The sequence below is a fragment of the Pyrus communis genome, chromosome 7 (genome assembly GCF_041283825.1).
Source record: "Pyrus communis isolate YQ-2024b chromosome 7, ASM4128382v1, whole genome shotgun sequence".
Taxonomy (NCBI): domain Eukaryota; kingdom Viridiplantae; phylum Streptophyta; class Magnoliopsida; order Rosales; family Rosaceae; genus Pyrus; species Pyrus communis.
Window position 1 is genome coordinate 17,416,985 of NC_142571.1, and position 16,820 is coordinate 17,433,804.

The following is a 16,820-nucleotide window of genomic DNA, read 5'->3' on the forward strand; positions in this document are numbered from 1 at the left end:
CACGAGTTGATGCTTGACCGCCTAACATTCCGTGCTATAAAACATTGCTGACCTTATTTTCATTCTATAAACTTTTTTATTGAGATTTTATGGTTTACGAAGGTTGCACAACACACCGATGCACTATTTCACTTCATCCATCTAGTTTGTATTATATGATTGAGATCTCCATCCAAAGACACACAAACTCTCTGTCGTGCTGTCAAAATGCAGCATATCTTGATGCTTCTCTGTTGGGATTATTCTTGATTTTGAAGATTTCCTATGTTTCTAAGTCCTTTCAGTTTGTAACTGGTCTTCATTTTCAACTCTATGTTGCAGGTAGACATAATCGTCCTCACAGATGGCAGTCGTATCCTTGGCCTAGGGGACCTTGGAGTTCAGGGAATTGGAATTCCATTGGAAAACTTAATATATATGTTTGCTGCAGCTAGTATGAATCCACAAAGAGTATGCTCTCTCTCTCTCTCTCTCTCTCTCTCTGAGTCTACATCTTACGTTTCTACTAATATTTATATTACAGTTTTCTTGGTTAACAAATTAATCTAGTAGATCTTATATCGCTTCACCTATATACCTCTATGACAGATACTACCGGCTATACTATCGATTTGAGCACACAACTTCTCATGGCTCACCAAAAGCTCTAAGCATTTTAGTCATTGCCAATTAATTTTTGCTTGGGAGATGCATCTCGATCACATGCATCATCATGATTTGTTTGGTTATATTTTTCAACCAACAAGTAATTGTGTACAAAAAGATGGTTTTCATCCATTAAAATTGGAATTCAAGTCGATGTATTTTTTAGTTGTGCTTATATATATTCACCATAGTTTTGTGGCTTGTCACTTTTGATGAGACAATTTTTCGCACCGTGTGACAAATTGGATTCAAATAATGTCATGAATCAGCGTTGATACATCCACTCTTGTCTCATAAGTGACGTGGATTAATCTGTTGCCTGCTTGAAACATGACAAATATATAAGTTCCAAACTTTGAAATCCCCAGAAGTGAAGATTGAAGATTTCAAGTCTGATTTAAATGACGCTCCATAGGTTATGATCCAATTCTCTAAGCAATTCATCTTCATTTGTTTGTCATGACTATGTAAGCCCCGAAGAGGCACTTGTACTCAAGCATTGAGAATACTTATAAATTAAGCATCCGCATGAAAATGAGAATTATTGGATCACAAATTAATGATACTTGATAATTTTGATTATAGTAGTTACTCATATCATTAAGAGCTATTCAATCACGTTTTACCATTAATGTCAAACAAAGTAAAGGGTTGGTCAAATTGGAAAGATACAAGATCCATTTTTGAGAGCCACTGAAAAATGTGGAATAAGGAAACCTATAGTAAACCCAAATGGTATTCTTGGGTGCATGTGATAAAGTGAAATAAATCATTATGGCATAACACTTCTTGGTAGAGACATAGTCTGCTATTGTAGGAGCAACCACATTTTTATAAGTGCAGTGTTATTTGAAACATGAGACTTCTAACATGTGGAGACTGCATAATACTTGAGATTTTAAGTTTTGATCTCTCTCTCTCTCTCTCTGCAATTTCATAAAGAATAGAGAGTGCCATGAAATTCCTTATCAAATATTTCAAATGAAGAGCATAAAGCTCAAAATATGTACTCAATACCTATTCTAGAATTGGGTATAAATTGCCTCAACGAGTACATTTGTTAGTTCGAACTAAATTATATTGTTGCAACATACCCTTAAAAGAGTTAAAAGTTTTAGTATGACTCTTGAAGAGCCTTCAAGGATATTTGTATATATAATTTACATTTACCATGGAGCTTTATGCTACTCTTTGTTTATTTTAATTCCTAGTTTTTATTTTGTATTTGGTCTTTGTTGGAACACAAATGGTTGTTGTCAAATGCCAATAAACTTCTGCACTTCCCTAGGTCAAGCCCTAACCAAACTTAATACTGAAGCACATTACTTCACACTTGACAATGATGACAAGTCGAATCAAGACCATTAGGGGGAGTCACTTATTTATCAAATTTATTCATCAAAGGGAATCTTCGACAATATGCTATACAAGAGCTTTGTGCTCTTTCCCCTTCGACTAGATTTTTATCCCACTAGGTTTTTCCTGTCAAAATTAATTTTAGAGAGGCAACATTATGCGCGTCCAAAACCTTATCAATGTTTTCTAAGTTGTGCTTGATTTTTCTCCTTTGCTTTGGTTTGTCCCACTAGGTTTTCCAAGTAAGGTTTTATCGAGGCAACTATTATTGATTGGTGAACATCCAAGGAGGAGTGTTGCAAATATTATTCATTATATAGCTATTCACCTTCCTGGTCAATATGTCATCCCAATAGTTCAACACTTTTCTACGTAAATCCTACGCCTATAATAGGCACTCTAATAAGAAGGAAATGGCACCTTGATTTCTCCACCAATTTCTCTTTTGTCTCTCTACATTCTCTCTTGTTTCATAGTTTTATTTCCAACTGTGTGTTATGCTCGTAAATTCGCTATTATATACATATTAATTCTCCTTGTTTACACCTTTATTTTAATCTTTTATATAGGTTTTACATTCTATTTATATTTTGTAGGTTGTAACAGGTAAAGAGTGGAAAAGAAGCTAAAAAGAAAGTATTGAGACTAAAAACAATTTGCAATTCCATGTCGTTAGCATAGACTCTGCCGATAAGTCGAGTTCGTGGATTAAATTGTATGACTCGGGAAGAACCAGGAGATTTAACATATATTTCTGGAAAGCTACAGATGTTTATTTTCTATAGAATTTTATGGTTTGGGAATAACAACCACCAAAACAGAGAAGGAATAACCCACAGCAAAAGGGAGGAAGAGGAAAGACCTAAGCATCGTTCTACAATTTATCATTGAGGAGTTTCTTCTTCTCCTTTTTATTTTCTGTTTTGCATGGCTTTGTTACCCATTTACATTATGATTAACTAAATTCCATAGTTAGGTTGAAGTCCTAATCATGTTTCCTTGAGTATTTTCATTATACTTTGTTACAAAACAATCTATTGATGCTTTAATGGTTAATTCCTATCTTAACTCCAATCTTATTGAGTTATTTTATTATTGATCACCATAGAATAGCTTTGTAATTGAGTTTGTTACATAGGTAAATTTGGATGATTGAGTCTTTTATCTATGCCTAGCAACAAGTGAACTTGTTACGGTTCTTGGAATTAATTATCATGAATAACTAAAATAGATACCATGTTCTAGGATTTTTGTGTTTGTCGATTTCCATTGTTTTATGCTTTCTCAGGGTGCAACTTAGCAGATACCATGCTAAATACTTCGAGCATGAAAAGAGTTAGAGTAGACACCCATGCCTAATTCGTTGTTTAGGAAAATCAACAACTTAAAGAGCAGATATCATGCCTTGTGGTTGACAAAAGTTAAGCATCTAAATTGTCTTGTATCATCGTGTATATTGATTGCGTAGGCAAAAAAAAAAAAAAAAAAAAAAAATTAAGGATGAAAACTAAAGTCCTAATCGTTCAAAAATCATTTTCAAAACCCTTATTGCCAATTATTTTTATTTGCCTATGTTCTTTATGTTGTGTTTGTATATTTTTAAATTTAAAACATCTCAAACTATTTTGTTAAACCTTTATGTGCATATTTGATTGCTTTTGTAAAAGAATTAATTAGGGTTTTGCACCAATTTGGTTTACAAACTTAGGGTTTTGCACCAACTGTCCCCGACCATGGATACAGCTTCCTAAAGCGGTGGTGCTGGTTCCTATGACCGGCGACCACACCCAGCGACATTGGGGTGTCCCCTTGGTCCAGCCCAAGCCCACTTGGACTTGGTTTGCCTTCGATCCTTACCATCCATATTGGCCCTTGGTGGTCTCAGGCCACTGTAGCTGATAGTGCAATCATGCACACCGTTTTGCGTGAACGCGTCTATTTCACTAACTTCGTATCTAAGAATGCATCTCTAACAACCCTCTCAAGTCCATCCAACATGATTGAATGATATGGTAAGGTTCGTAACATGTTGTCCAATGACACTATTTTGACCATTTAAGAGGCTTTTTGTTCTCTACGTTCCAGAAGAACGTTGTTAAGCTTAAAGGACATTCGAGACAATAAGTATCATGCTGAAATCTATGTAGAAAACGGAGTTGAAAATCTGTGCATCACTTCCTACAAATATGGCTAGACCTGTAAATATTGAAATTTCGGCGAAATAATTGTTCATCAACAAATTAGATTTTGACCCAGCAAAGGTTATGTGGCGCACATCATGGGTTCCACGAATTACAGACATGAGATGTGACTCATCAAAATTGAATGAGTTATCAAGAGTGACACATGTCAACATATGAAACTTTCTCAAGCAAATCAAATCAAGTACAAAAGGAGACAAATTAACCTAATTTGATCAAATTATATCAAGTAGGATTTAATTTCCTATTAAAGATTTTGATAAAATTAAAAGTTAAATTAAATAATTAGCTCAAGTTATCAAATCATAAATTTAATTCCACAAATCACGAGATTCATATTGGGATTTCTAAACTAAAACTCAATCCCTTGCCTGTAAATACTAGGTTCAATTCAAGCTATGAAAGAGAGAAACGAAGCAAGTCCAAGCCTTTGAAGGAACTAGAAAGCTCTCTTGCCAAAGCAAACTCCAAACTCACAAACACTTTTGTGTTCTTCATCAAACTTGTAGAGAATCAACAAGCGCAACAAACACATGCCGAGTCATCAACCACTAAAACCGAAGATCGCCCCACCACATGACACTACTTGTGGTCCCAATTTGTTTAAGATCAAGTCTCGACAGTTTTTGACCAAATCACATCCTAGTTCAAGATCAAGTGTTTGGCACCATGGGATCAAATCTCAATATTGGAAATTCGAATAAGAGAAATATTCTTATAAGAGATTAAACCATAGAAATGTAACCCTAAACATTCATTAATACAAAAAGTTGTTTCCTACACGTGTCTTGTTTTATTCGATGAAGGAAATATTTTACAACTTTGCATTTGCATTATGTTCAGAAGAAGTTGCGAGTCAAGTCACTTCACAGTGATGAGTAAATGAAAGCCACCTACAGTACTTGCCCAAAAACAGAAGCACGACAAAGTTAAAAGCGAAGAGGGCATTGCAAAGATCTCAATACGTCGAATTCAAGGAGTGATTTATTCATGAAGGTGGATTGTCTACCCTCCCATTTCTATACTCTCTCCATGCCATTCTGTTTGTGTGGTCACAGTTAAGCCACATCAACATTTTATATTCCTATTACTTTTTGTTTTATTATTTCTATAAAAAAATTAATATAAAATGTTGTCGTGGCTTAACCGTGACCACACATCACAGGAGGGCATGAGAAGAGTATGGAAATGGAAGGGCAGACAATTCACCTCCTTTATTCATGTTGGAAAAGGCCGTCAAAAACTAAATATCAAGAGATCAGAACAAACAAAAGAAAATTATATGTGCAGAGCAACATATCAAAACTTAAATTTTAAACAAAATAGTATAACTGTAAAAGAAGAGAGATTTTCAATGTGCCGGGACGCGATTGGTACACCAAGTATCATAATACAAGTAGTTAGATACTTAAGAAAAATAACTTTCAATTACTTGTATTATAACACTTAGTGTACTGAGCCGTATTTCTAATATACTAAAAAGTTTATTGTAAAAGAGACTGTAAAGAGAAAAAAAAAAATACTACGACAATTTAGAAAGACCTAGCATGCATGATTATAATATAAAAGGCATAGGTAGCCTATTGGACCAAATGTTTGAACTACTATTTTGTGCCTTTGTACTATTGAAGTTCCCATTATCATGGCGGGTTTTGAATTCCATCATGAGATTTAGGTTCCCGAGAGGCTGGTGATTAACTGGTTATCTGAAAAATGAACGGAAGCTCTAAGACTTTCCAACTCAAAGCAATCTTATTCTGTTAATATTCTTCTGAAAATTTTATGATGCTCCAAATTATCATATATTTTAAAATTGTTAACGGTTAAATATTTGTCATTGTATCTTTGAGCAATGATATAATAGTTAAAATTCTCGAAGTATATAGAGTGCCCGGAGTATATACTAAACAAATCTTATTACCCTAATCTCATATCAAGCTAACTTAGAAGCTAGCTTCTGGCCTAGCAAGGAACCAATCTTGATGTTTCTCACGTTGATTAATATTACATATGTTGATCAAGAAAAATTAGCAAATTCTGGCCACATATTGTTGGTCCATAGCGTAATGTTGCTTGAGGAATTTGGATTTTTTTTTCTTTAAAATGAGGACAATTGATGGCAAGTCACGGTTATCTACTCGTTCCGAATTAATGGTTTATTTCTCGACCTCCATATAGTTAGCAGTTCAGACAACTTTCTTAGATCCACTTTATTGATGGTCTATTTCTAGTACAAAATATGGCACCTGTCGTGACTTGAAGTCATGACCAAACCGTGTTCATCGCCCTTGAATCATGGCTAAACCGTGTTCACAAGAAGTCACATCGCTAAATATCTTTAGTGGGGTAACATAATGTTAATCTCATTACAACTCTTGGCATACCCGGATTGAAATTAAATCAGTTTCGTTGGATAAATGAATTTAAAAGAAGGATTCGGAATGTTATATTAGCTAAAATCTTAGCAGACGGACTGTAATAGTCTAAAAAATATCACTTGAACCTTATATCATGTGAACCTTAGATTTGGAATCGCTCTTAGACCGGAGATTTCTTACACAACAGATTCATCCGACTCGAAACGATCCAAAAATAATGGGTTTTGGGTCAACACGTTACAAACCCAAAAAATTTGGAATCACTCTAGATTATTTATTGATTTAAAATATATTTTTTCTTTAATGAATAACGGGTTGAATCATATTAATGATAATATTAGCGGGTCAAGTGCGGGTCGAGTCATATTATCCATTCATTTAAAGGGTGTGACACGATACCACCATTAAGATATTGAGTATGTAACGAGAATGACACGAATACAAAAAACACGGCATTCGGGACCCAAAATTAATTACATCTGTGAATATATCTATAAATATTAAATAGACAGACACTAAAGGAACCACTGGTACCAATTAGCAATTTAGGATTACTATGGCTTCCCTGTTTACCAAGTCTTGTTCTAAAGTTGTTATTACCTTCCTACTGATTCTCCCATTTTTGGTTTCGAGGTCGTTCGCCGGGCGCATTGTGGTTTATTGGGGACAAACTGGAGGGGAGGGCACACTAACAGCAACATGTCACACAGGAAGGTACCGGATTGTAAACATAGCATTCCTCTCACAGTTCGGCAATGGCCAGACCCCTCAAATCAACTTAGCCGGGCACTGTGATTCGGCGTCTAACGGCTGTCAAAAAGTGAGCACCAGCATCAGAAACTGCCAGAACCAAGGCATTAAGGTCCTGCTTTCGATTGGCGGCAGCTTGGAGAGTTACACGCTACCATCTGCAGATGATGCTAGAGGTGTAGCGGACTACATATGGAATAACTTCTTAGGGGGGCAATCAAACTCGAGGCCTCTAGGAGACGTCGTATTGGATGGTGTGGATTTCGATATCAAGAGAGGTGAGATTCAGTACGCTGCACTTGCTAGGAGGCTTTCTGAGTATAGCCGGAGAGGTAGAAAAGTGTACTTAAGTGCAGCACTGCAATGTCCGTTTCCTGACCAGAAACTCAATGGTGCACTAACCACTGGCTTATTTGACTATGTTTGGGTTCAATTCTACAACAATCCACAGTGTGAATTCACCTCTAGCAATCCAGATGCCTTCAAGAACTCATGGAACAAATGGACCTCCTCCATACAAGCTGATCAATTCTTCGTGGGGCTCCCAGCTGCGCGGGCGGCTGCTGGCTCTGGCTATGTGCCTTCAAATGATCTGATAAACCAAGTTTTGCCTTTCGTTAAGAAATCTGCGAAGTATGGAGGTGTCATGTTGTATGTTAAGTTCAATGATGACAGAAGTGGCTATAGTTCAAAGATTCAAGGGAGCTTGTGATTTAAGCCCCAACTAAAATATGGCTTAAAAAGTAAGTAAAATAAATAAGTCGTGCCTTTTCATCAGTTTATCGTTTCCTTTGATAATAAAGTGAATGCTTTATATATATATAGACACACACACGTATACATACACACACACACATACGCTGTTCAAATCTTTAAGTTTGTGATGTCTAATAAATTCTTATTTATGTTGCAATCTCAAGTTTATAATTCAAATTTTATGAATTAGAAATTCAAGAGCTAGCAAGGAAAACTGTACATGGCAAAATTGCCGGATCACCTTTGACACATGCATTCAAGATAACTCATACTTATGAAAGGGGAATCCAGTCATCCAATATATTGTATAAATGTAGAGGCTCGGAATCCGCTTTATTTATTTATTTATTTTTATCAATAGTTAGGTGGGGTTCTAACAGAGTAGGGAGAAAGGGTGGAGGAGCTTCGAACCCGAGTGAGAAGGGTCACATGAGTGCTTAATTTTCACTATAACACTAGCCCTCATTGTCTAGTTGTTCTTTTTGAAATACCATATTATGAACTCAAATAAAAATCTGTAACATAAATCCAACAACTTTATATGCGAAACTTGACAAAACAAGATTAGAAATCTATTATTGCCTAAATTCAAAGACTTTTTTGGCTTAAATGTTCTTAAAAAAAAAAAACAAAGAAAATGTCGGCAAAATAAACACAAAATTTTCGTATATAAAGAAAAATTAGCACCTAATTGAAATAACCATACACATAAACTTGGGAGACTCAAATTTAGAGAAATCTCGTTCCAGAAAATCTTTCTTTAGAGAGAAATTATTCCTCCATGCCTTCATATGGGTCCCTACCATTGGGTTGGACATGTCCACGCGTCTAAGGGTGGATCAGGCCTCGAATCCAATCCACAAAACTAAAAATCTTGTGGTTTCCACCACCATCACAGAATTTACATCGACAACAGTCGAATCAAATTTTACCGATTTGCCTTTCATTAGAAAGTTCAAACCCTTTAATGAAATTTAAGAACATATGTTTGCGGGGTTCTAAAATACCCTAGTTGCTAGTCGGGCAATAGGTTGAAGTCTAGTGCCTATGCGGTTAGGAGATTAGACAAATTTATGTAAATCTATTATATATCATATAAATAAGTGGCTGCTTTATACTTAAAAGAATAAATAATTTTATTAGTATACATGCAACCAGTGTTTTAAAAATCGGCCTAGGCAACATCTAGGCGTTGGGCGGTGGCCAACCACCAGGATTAATGCATAAGGGGGAGCAAAATCGGGACAAGGATTAGGCGGGCACTGAGGCGGCCTGAGCAGCCCTTGGGCGGCTTAGGCGGGCGACTGAGTGACCTAGGTGGTCTGGGAACTTCATTTCTATTTTCGAACTTGAGAAAGGATGAATGCAGATCAGTTGTGTTCTGGTTTTTCTGTCATAAGCTTATGCTCTGCGTTCTTACGAAGAGGAAGAAGATGAGAGAAAATTAGTTTCTCCCTCTTCCTTCCACACCCACGTGACTACTCTCAAACTATTTATTTATTTATTTGTCCACTCAAGTTTGGATAGCTAGCATAAGTTGCTTGACGGCTGTCAGTCCATAGTATCAAGTGCTATTGATTTTTTCTCATTCAAAAAACATAGATTGTCAGGTTGATGTTGCCCATCTTTATGTGTCCCAATGTTCACTTTTCTTTTTATACCCACATATTTGACACTTTCATTTCTCTTTAAATTCAAAATAAATTAATATGTTCTCTAAAAGATATTTTATAAATTAATACATACTTGTGATTATTTGAACTTCCATTTCATACCACCAAATTCACTAAGATTGACACACCCCGACCAAAATCAAGGCGTGTTGGCCGTCACGTGAGGGTGACGGCCAACACGGCTTGATTTTGGTCGGGGTGTGTCATTTTGGTATCAGAGCCAATCCTTGGCCGAATGTGTGCCGACAAGGACATCGGGCCCCTAAGAGGGTGGATTGTTAGATCCCACATCGCCCAGGGGAGTGGATCCTGTAAGCCTTATATGTATATTCCCGTCTCTACCTAGCACGAGGCCTTTTAGGAGTTCACTGGCTTCGCAGTTAATCAGAACTCCAAAGTTAAGCGAGTTCGCATGAGAGCAATCCCAGGATGGGTGACCCACTAGGATGTTCTCATGTGAGTTCCCAGAAACAAAATCGTGAGGGTGTGGTAGGGGCCCAAAGTGGACAATGTCGTGCTTCGGTGGAGTTGAGCCCGGGATGTGGTGGGGGTCCAGGCTGGGATGTGACAAAGATACTAAAGATATATATTAAATTTACTTAAATCCATTTAGGGCCCCGCATAGCCATCTAGTTGCTATACTCCAACCCGTCGCCCGGTTAGCGCCTAGCGTTTTTTAGAACCTTCCATGCAACATATAGATTATAAAGTATTAGAACATAATGAGAACATGAGAAACAAAAATATAATGTATGTTCATCTAATTATTATAACATGTCTCTTACAATTTATTTGAAAAAAATAAAATGCACATTGAAAGTTATCTATTTTCTGTCTAAGTGAGAGTCGCCACCTAAGTGGGTATGGACGATCTAAGGGGGCGCCTAGGCGGTCTAGGCGGGCTCTAGGCAATTTAGGTGAGCACCTAAGCAAGTCTAGACGCCCTTTCTTAATTTTCAAACACTTAGAAATTAATCGAAGCGGTGGCAAGCAGCCTAGCACCTAGCACCTAAAGCCTAGACGAAGATTTTTAGAATAATGTATATTTGTAACGAGTTTGATACTTAGATATAGCAGTGGCACAACATAATTTGGTGTAGACCAAACAATAAAAAACTCTCAAAATATAACTCATCATTTAAGCCTAAGCCTAGAGAAGTTTTCATTAAGTCTTCTATTCCACTCATCCTCACATGTAAGAGAGTTTTTTCCTCAATCTCACCTCCATACTCTCTAACCAAAGAGAAAAGAAAAACACTTATAGCTACCAATTCTTTTTCTAGAGCAAGACTATACTAGTTACTCACTCTTACTCATTCTCCATCACTTTTCATAATCTAGAAGGTGTCAATTCTTAGAGGCACCAAATCTTTGGTGCTTAGGAGATTTCAAGTTTCTAAATCCACTCGAGTCCAAAAGCTAAGGAGATGAAGCATGAAAGGAAGAAGGCCCTCCACTAGGGTAATCGACCTTGATGAAGATCAAGATAGTGCTACAAGAGGTAAAACAGTGTGTTAATGCATAAATGCATGTGATATATTATCAAATGGGAGTATGATATCCATACACTCCATTTTACTTCTCACGCACCTTTTATTAATTTTTTTCCTTTGATCTTCTTCAATTCATTCGATCTGACCACCGAAAATTAAGAGTGTGAGAAGTAAAAAGAGGTGTGTGATTAGCACACACTTATCAAATATAAAAGTTCTAAAGATCCATTGTTTCGGGTTTTGGAATTGCACGCAACATTTCCGCCATTTATTTTTCGTTTTAGTCCATGCATGCTCTTGGTCCAAGAAAGCCGCGACTTGGCCCTAAAAATATAATAAAATAAAAACTAAACAAATAAAAACTAATTACAAACAATTATCAAATAAGTGCTACCGTTTAATGTAAGTCGCTGTCAAAATAACCATTTGCACACTAGTAACGCCAACAGTTCTCCGTGTATTTGAAGTATGCAACTTCATAAAGGCCGTTCTTGTCAAACTATATTTACAGGAAGGTGTCTTAAAGTTATGTTATAAACCCTGCTTTTGTTGTGGGATGCATCATGGTATGCTATTTGTTTCCTCTCTGATGAGTTTTGAGTTGAGTTTTGATGTGGCTGCACACTTGCATTAGACAAATTGAAAAACGGATATAATTACTACAGTTAACAGAGTTTCACAAGTAAAATTCATAACACTAACATGCTACAAGTGCACTTCGATTTCTTCTATTATGACAAATAAGAAACGTTTACAAGTTCCTATGAAGAAAATTCACCTAACCCAAAAGTGCGCAAACAGAATTGTTCAGGATCTACCAAATCCATTGACGATGTTGCTGCTGTTCTGAGCATGTAATATGAATCTGAGTACCAGTCTTTGCTTTGTACCAATCATTAAAATCTTGGAGCTGCAACAAAACAAAATTTTTTATGTTACCTCAAGTAAACTGGTTCCATGTTCCAAAAAGGCCATAAGATTCACATTAGACTTTTTCTAAAAACACCTCAGTGTCAACATTAATAAATAAAAACACAAGCCCGTAGCCACTTAGTACTACAGTCTAGTGATATTCCTCTTCACTTATAAGTGAGAGGTCTTAGGTTCGATTCTCGCCAAAAACGAATTTGAACCACAATATTGTTAGCCCATTGTGAGGCTAAGCCCAACCCCTCCCCCTTAGTATAGATAATTCATTTGTTCAAAAAGAAATAACACAAGCCCGTAAACTTTCCAAACAACTCAACATGGTTAAAAACCTTGAAATAAAACAGCATTTGGCAATTAACAGTACTTATGTGAGTTTTTTGGTATCTAAGCCTACCTCCACCTATGGTTGCTTCTGGCAACCTCTCAATTGAATACTTGTGTTGAGTGATGTACATGATTGGCACACCAGGGACCTGCACTTAAACAAGCAAAGTTATGGAGTTGTTACATTAAAGCCAGAGTGTCGCTTAAAATGGTTCTAAATTGCTATTCCACCTTTCTGATTCTTCGCTTTAAATCACAATCGCATGTAGCAACAATGTAGCATTTGTGCTGTACCCAACAAGAAGGTCAGTCGATGTCAGTCGTAAGAATGCATCAGAAAATTTTGATAAGCTGCGACTATAATTGCCAGAAGACCACAATCTGCTTAGTAAATTTTGCCAAAACGTTAACAGAAAGAAAGCATAGACAAAAAACATAGTCTTTAGACAACTGCTTCAGAAGAGAAAATATATTTAACGTTCGAAATCCATCTAACTTTCAATATATCGTTTTACAAACCAAGAAAAGAAGGAACTGATTTGATACAAAAAAATTCATTGGTTTCCCATTTCTAGGTTGTTCATCGTCAACATTTCACTAATTTATTCTTGATGAGATTTCCATCTCAAGTCTAAACATTTGTGCAGTCTCTTGCTTAAGTTACAATGGATAAAACTTGTGATAGCCAGATACACTGTAGCAAGCTATTATTATACAAATTTTACACCCCTACAGTTGCAAAACATCTGCCATTATAGTATAGGCGATACCTACCATAGTCCAATGCCTTCTCAGCAGGATGGATGCAATTTGTGGCCTTTCACAACCTCAAAGTTTCCTTTCTTAATAAGAATTAAGAACCCACTGAGAGACAATTGTTTGTGAAAAGGGATATGATAGTTGTGCTCATGTGCCTCTCAAATGCCAAAGGTTGAACTATGGCAACTTTGGTAGGGATAAATCAAGCACAGCTCAGCCAGTCTATTTTGGATAGTATTTTACCAACTGAAAACAAGGAATAAAGACTCCAAAGAGCAAAACAGGAAAGTGCAGTTACTGGGTGTAAATTGTACCTGGGTAACTCTTTCAACAATACAGTCATCAGCGTAAGTCCCTTTATGAGTGCAGAGTAGTCTCTCAAAACGGGGATCCTTAGCAATCCTGTCGGAACAGAATAATTTCTTTGTTAGTAACGCAATCTTTTGGTGAACTGGAGCATAAATTATTAATGCTACATAATATATTAGTTATCTTACAACCTGACAAACAGGAAATTAAAATCATAATTGAAAAATTAGAAAATGTAAAAGGAAACAGTATAAAATGATATGAACAGGACAATGAACATAGATATTAGAGCAGCTCATGCATATGCAAATCCAACAACTTCAAACCTTCTAACAAAGAAATAGAAGAGGTACCAAAGTTGGGAACATACCTCAGAGCCACACGATATTTCTGACCTAACTTCTCGAGCTCTGCCATTACACTATCCGTGATACAAGGAGTGCCTACGAATTCAAAAGATACAAACAGGTTGTTATAAAAACAAAAATTACCAAAAAGAATATTAAGCTACCAATAGAGGAGCATTTGCAATCAAGACGTGGTCTGGATTTCTCGTAATGGAATGTATACAAGTGAATAAACGAGTGATTTAAGACTCACATTTTGCGTATAGGCAATCCATCATTCCCTTCTCCAAATCCAACTGCATAAAGTGAAGGAGAAAAATAGTCAACTATGGCCACTACAGATAATTTCTAAGTTCGAACCAATACCTTTAGCTCATTAAAAGAGCAAAATGTGATTAAACTCACTGAAAAAAGTACACCATGTATCAAGATTTTTCAACCATAAACACGCAGCTGTTTATAAAACCTTCCGTCACGAATCAAAACAAATTTGCGTAAGACGATTATATGTACAATGTCAACAATTAGTATTTAAACACTACCCTTATTCTGGATAGAGAAATTGATGAAGTTGGTATCAACCAAAACCCGGTAAGGCGGTCCCAAAGCAGTGTTGTATTTAAAGAACAGCGCGGAAGAAACATTTGGCCTAATTCACAACCAAACTAATTATGCGAAACCACTAAACCTCTAATTAAAAAAATTAAAATAAACATTAAACTCAAAACAAACTTACACATTTTTGGGTAGCATTTCTTTGGTGAGATCCTTCTTGTTCAGATTCAAAACTGCCTCTTTGCAGCTGAATTTAAAACACATAGCAAATATTGACTAAATTTCCAACTTTTTTTACAGAAAAATGAAGAAATAAACACAAATAAGAAAGAAATTGTCAAAAGTTATTACCTTTTAATTGCTTTGGAGGTGACCACCTTCTTCATGACTGCGAATTTAGGGCCTTTTTTAGCTCTCCCCATCTTTTCAGTCGCAGAGCAAACCCAAGTTAACAGATTTGGGACTGCTCAAAAACCCTAAACCCTTTTTCAATGAAAAGCAACGGTTAGTCGGGAGGGAGGGACACGGAGAAGACGACGATAAATTTGTGTCCAACATGTACCCTACCGTGGGTTTAAACCTTCATTTTTTTTTTAAAAAAAAAAAATGAGTACAATGACATTTTTTTTTACTAATGGGAGAGGAAATTCGGGTAAGTCACACAATGGATAACCTAATTTGATATTGAATTCGCCACTCACAAGATTCGAACCTACAAATGAACAGGAATACCACCAAACCGTAGTACTAAGTGACAACCTTCACTTTATTATCATCATAAATTCTAGGCTTGCAATTCATTAGGTTCTAATCGACTAAGCCGTGATACGATTCAAATTCTTTTGATTGTTATTAGCGGACTGAAAATAACTTTTAATCAAACCTCATTATGAAGATCATAAGTGACTCTTTTAAGTCTTCACATATTATGGGTGACATCTAGTCGTATGAATAGTTTCTAAGTCAATGTAAAATTACGGGAGAGATCTATTTTGTTGCAATGACAATGTAGTGTGATCCTTCCCTAAAGTGTTGTTAGTCACTTTGGTTAGGCCTAAGTAAGTGCTTATGTGACGTCACATGATTCCACCATAAAATTGCTCTGCTCAAAAACTCCAGAATCATGTGAGCAAGCATTCACCTTCCATTCTGAAAGTTAGAGATTCCTTGTTGTGTCTTCAACTACATAAATATCTCGATCAATTATAACGACGCATTGACCACACCTAAACCAAAGTAGAATATTTGACATAATCAAAGATTGAGGACCAGCTCACAAGACAGCTATAATACCTCAAGTCCAAGGATTAATGCAACATTATTGCAACCAAAGATTTATTACTAACATGATTACGTAAGATCTCTTTTGTGATCGCGTTCAGTGAACTTAATCTCTATTGAGCACCTATAATGTCTTAGCGTTTCTACATAATGATTGAGACAAATCATCCTAAGTTAGATAGATACAACTCTTAGTGGATGGTCAACGCTCAATCGAAAATCCTATGAGTAGGAACATTTAAACTACATATTGTCCGAAAATCTTATAACTAGGAACATTTAAACAACTAGCAATACTAGTGATAAAATGCTTGAAGTATCTCAATGATTGGTTGGTCGAGGAACATAATATGCTCATGGTTGTGGCTACCAAGATTTCGACTATGACTTCCAAGCCTTGGTTAACCCACAAGGTGGTCTTTATATAGGAGGGAATAGCTTAAGTGGTTAAGTTTGTGGATGAAACAAGTCAATTTTGACATTAGCATCACTTGATCAACTGATAGCGATATCTCTTTTTTTTTTTTTTCTTTTTTTTTTTTTTGGGTTAAAAGCTATTTTTACAACAAACCAAAAACATACAAAAACAAACCAAAGGCTCAAAGCTAACATATAAACAAGCAAAAAAGGGGCCAAGACAAACAGACTAAAAAAGGGCCAACTAACAGTTGAAGCCTAAGCGCACAAATGAATTTACAGACTCTAGAAACATCCACTGCATCCGCTACCACCACAGTGAACCTCGATTCGTCCAATTCCTCGTCCCCAGCCGAGCATCGCCTCATAAAATGCAGCATCCTATCCCGATCTGCTTCCCGAGCACAGCCACAAAGACAGGATAACCAAAAACTGGTCGAAAGAAGCCAACTATCAGGATGAAGTTTGTATAAACTCACAAAGAACACTGCCAGTGAAGGCAAATAACAGGGAGATGGTGATGGTGTTGTAAACACCCGAGCTGGTAAAAACGTAAGAGCTCTACGCATGATCTTAACGATATTCATAGCTGGAAATCAGAATATTGATGAACAAAAAGGAGGGATACCAACTAGGCAAAAGGAAT

General features: G+C 36.3%; 2 protein-coding genes across 6 annotated transcripts; one reads left to right on the forward strand and one right to left on the reverse strand.

Annotated features, from left to right (window-relative positions):
• The first annotated feature begins 7,112 nt into the window (after positions 1–7,112).
• Positions 7,113–8,148, forward strand: LOC148695796 (basic endochitinase-like). The gene has a single exon (XM_088696339.1). The coding sequence runs from the start codon at positions 7,137–7,139 to the stop codon at positions 8,040–8,042; it is 906 nt and encodes a 301-aa protein (XP_088552465.1). The 5' UTR covers positions 7,113–7,136; the 3' UTR covers positions 8,043–8,148.
• A 3,335-nt stretch (positions 8,149–11,483) lies between these two features.
• Positions 11,484–15,025, reverse strand: LOC137735522 (uncharacterized). 5 transcript variants are annotated; one of them, XR_015963937.1, is made up of 8 exons: positions 14,464–14,651; positions 14,175–14,217; positions 13,945–14,017; positions 13,580–13,667; positions 12,738–12,794; positions 12,577–12,655; positions 12,031–12,162; positions 11,484–11,869 (listed from the first exon to the last, which is right to left on the reverse strand). XR_015963937.1 is itself a non-coding variant. In XM_088696340.1 (8 exons), exons 3-8 carry the CDS (start codon positions 14,197–14,199, stop codon positions 12,149–12,151), a joined length of 336 nt encoding a protein of 111 aa, XP_088552466.1. In that variant the 5' UTR covers positions 14,200–14,217; positions 14,658–14,723; positions 14,828–15,025; the 3' UTR covers positions 11,883–12,148. The 5 variants fall into 5 exon arrangements, 2 of the variants coding, with proteins under 2 accessions (XP_088552466.1, XP_068331050.2); XR_015963936.1 differs by having other exon boundaries at positions 11,484–11,876; XM_088696340.1 differs by lacking the exons at positions 11,484–11,869; positions 14,464–14,651 and adding exons at positions 14,658–14,723; positions 14,828–15,025 and having other exon boundaries at positions 11,883–12,162.
• Positions 15,026–16,820: the final 1,795 nt, after the last annotated feature.